Source organism: Cupressus sempervirens, chromosome 7 (assembly GCF_028749045.1).
Source record: "Cupressus sempervirens isolate cs-2001-9-10 chromosome 7, ASM2874904v1, whole genome shotgun sequence".
NCBI lineage: Eukaryota > Viridiplantae > Streptophyta > Pinopsida > Cupressales > Cupressaceae > Cupressus > Cupressus sempervirens.
This window is the reverse complement of record NC_143124.1, coordinates 461,388,707-461,390,624: the sequence shown is the minus strand read 5'-3', so window position 1 is coordinate 461,390,624 and position 1,918 is coordinate 461,388,707. Positions and strand designations below refer to the sequence as shown.

At 41.6% G+C, this 1,918-nt stretch overlaps 1 protein-coding gene across 1 annotated transcript; it reads right to left on the bottom strand.

Moving 5' to 3' along the window:
• Positions 1-205: 205 nt before the first annotated feature.
• LOC149547546 (protein NODULATION SIGNALING PATHWAY 2-like) lies at positions 206-1,285 on the bottom strand. The gene has a single exon (XM_089794145.1). The coding sequence runs from the start codon at positions 1,283-1,285 to the stop codon at positions 206-208; it is 1,080 nt and encodes a 359-aa protein (XP_089650271.1).
• Between the last annotated feature and the right edge of the window lie 633 nt (positions 1,286-1,918).

The following is a 1,918-nucleotide window of genomic DNA, read 5'->3' as shown; positions in this document are numbered from 1 at the left end:
CCTGTCATTATAGATATACAAAGATAATATAATCACCGGAACTTTATTGCATATATAAGACTATAAGACTATAGGTGAACCATTACACCTTCAAAGGTGCAAGTGCTAGATTAAAATCTGCATACAAACTATGCTCGTGCTTCACTGACCTGTGATTATCGATATAGAAAGATAATAATCACTAGAATTTTATTGGCAAGAACAGTCAGTCAATCGGTTTCCATACGGAGATCCGAGACAAAATAGTTGAATGCCACTGAAGAAATAGTTGGTGAGTACCTACAAATTTGAATCTGTACTGTATTGGGAAGCCTGAGATCAAGAGCATCTGATTCGCATGCATAATGTTCTTCTTGCTTAGTTCACCTGGGACAAAGCCGCATTTGGGTGGGATCTCAAGAACTAGCGGGCCCAAAAGCCCATCTTTAAAAGGAAAATAATTTAATAGCCTGCATACCATTGGAACCAAAAACAAATTCTCGACCGTTGCTCGAGCAAGCGCATAGCGATCAGGCAACGCTGCTTCGGAACAATCGATAACTGCACAGAGATTTCTCAAGCATTCGCCAAAACTCTCTAAAAAGTAGAGCTTTTCATGGGGTTCGTCAGGAGGACCCGTTCCAATCGTCAGAATAACCGGGTTAAGCTGCCGCGCTGAATGAATAAAATCGATCAGCATACTTCTGCTTCTCTCACAGAGATGCGGCAATTCCCACATGCAATTCACAGCTACAATTTCATCCTCTTTGCTCTTCATATTTTCCAGATCCGCTTCCTCGAATGAAAATGCAATGCCAAGTGAGTCAGGATATAAAGAGAGCATTTTGCCCGTGTATGAAGACATGGGCACTGAATCAGCAGCAACATGTTGGTACTCGCAACAATCCCATTTGAGGGCAGTTATTTTGAGGTGCCCAATTTTGTAATCTCCACTTTTCAAGGCTTCCATCAACGGTGGCCACTGCATCCCTTCCATGATGTCGAAGTCCATTATATGGAGTGTTTTTCCTTCGCCCTTGATTGCTTCCATAATGCTCCGGTTCGCCGTGAAATGAGCCATTCTCATGAATGGGAAGCTTTGATTAAGTAAACACAAAGCACTCAGATCATTAGAATGCAGTGGCTTCAATTCGGTAGGATCACCGACCGAATTGAGATGATGAATCTGGTGCAGTGCACGAGACAAGTAGAACGCAACCCTCTGCACGGTGGAACCTCTTGCAGATACCAATTGTCGCAATCTACGAAACAGAATCTCAGCAAGATCGTGAGAGCCATCTGACATGGCTTCAGAGCATGCTGTTAAAAGATGGAAAACTTAAAAACCCGTGTTATCTGACGAATCCTCATGGCTACACTGAATCGCCCTCTTTTCAATCCAATAAGTCCTCATCTATTGAAGACAATTCAAATACTTCTACGGAGCCATTGTCCTGAATCGCTAGATCTCCTGGCTTCTGTTGGTTCGTATTTGGAATCTCTTTAGATGTTGTGAGCTTTCCATCGAAGAAATGAATTCCGGACACTAATGATTCCCTCTCTTCAACAAGTGCATCTCTCCCAAGAAACGATTCAGTCAGACATGAATCCAAATCTGGCATTTTTCCTTCTAAATGTATGGAATAACTTAATGGGATACCGTTGCAGCAATCAAAATCTTCACCATTGTAGCCGTGTCCTAATTCATCCTGCAATGTTCTCTCAACCATCAGGAATATAGAAGATGTGATGAGAATTAGTGTCATGATATGAAAGTGTGTACACTCAAATGCTGTGATATAACTAGGAACGATTTTGAATTTTTCTACTTCCACCTAAATCATCGTGATATTACGGAAAACAACTTTGAAGTTTTCCGCTCACTCGTAAAGATCTCCCATGATTTCTTCCCTCTGCATCTCGACATAGTTAACCATTT

Coding starts and splice junctions, on each gene's coding strand:
- LOC149547546 (XM_089794145.1), bottom strand. CDS start 1,285: ATGTCAGATGGCTCTCACGATCTTGCTGAGATTCTGTTTCGTAGATTG.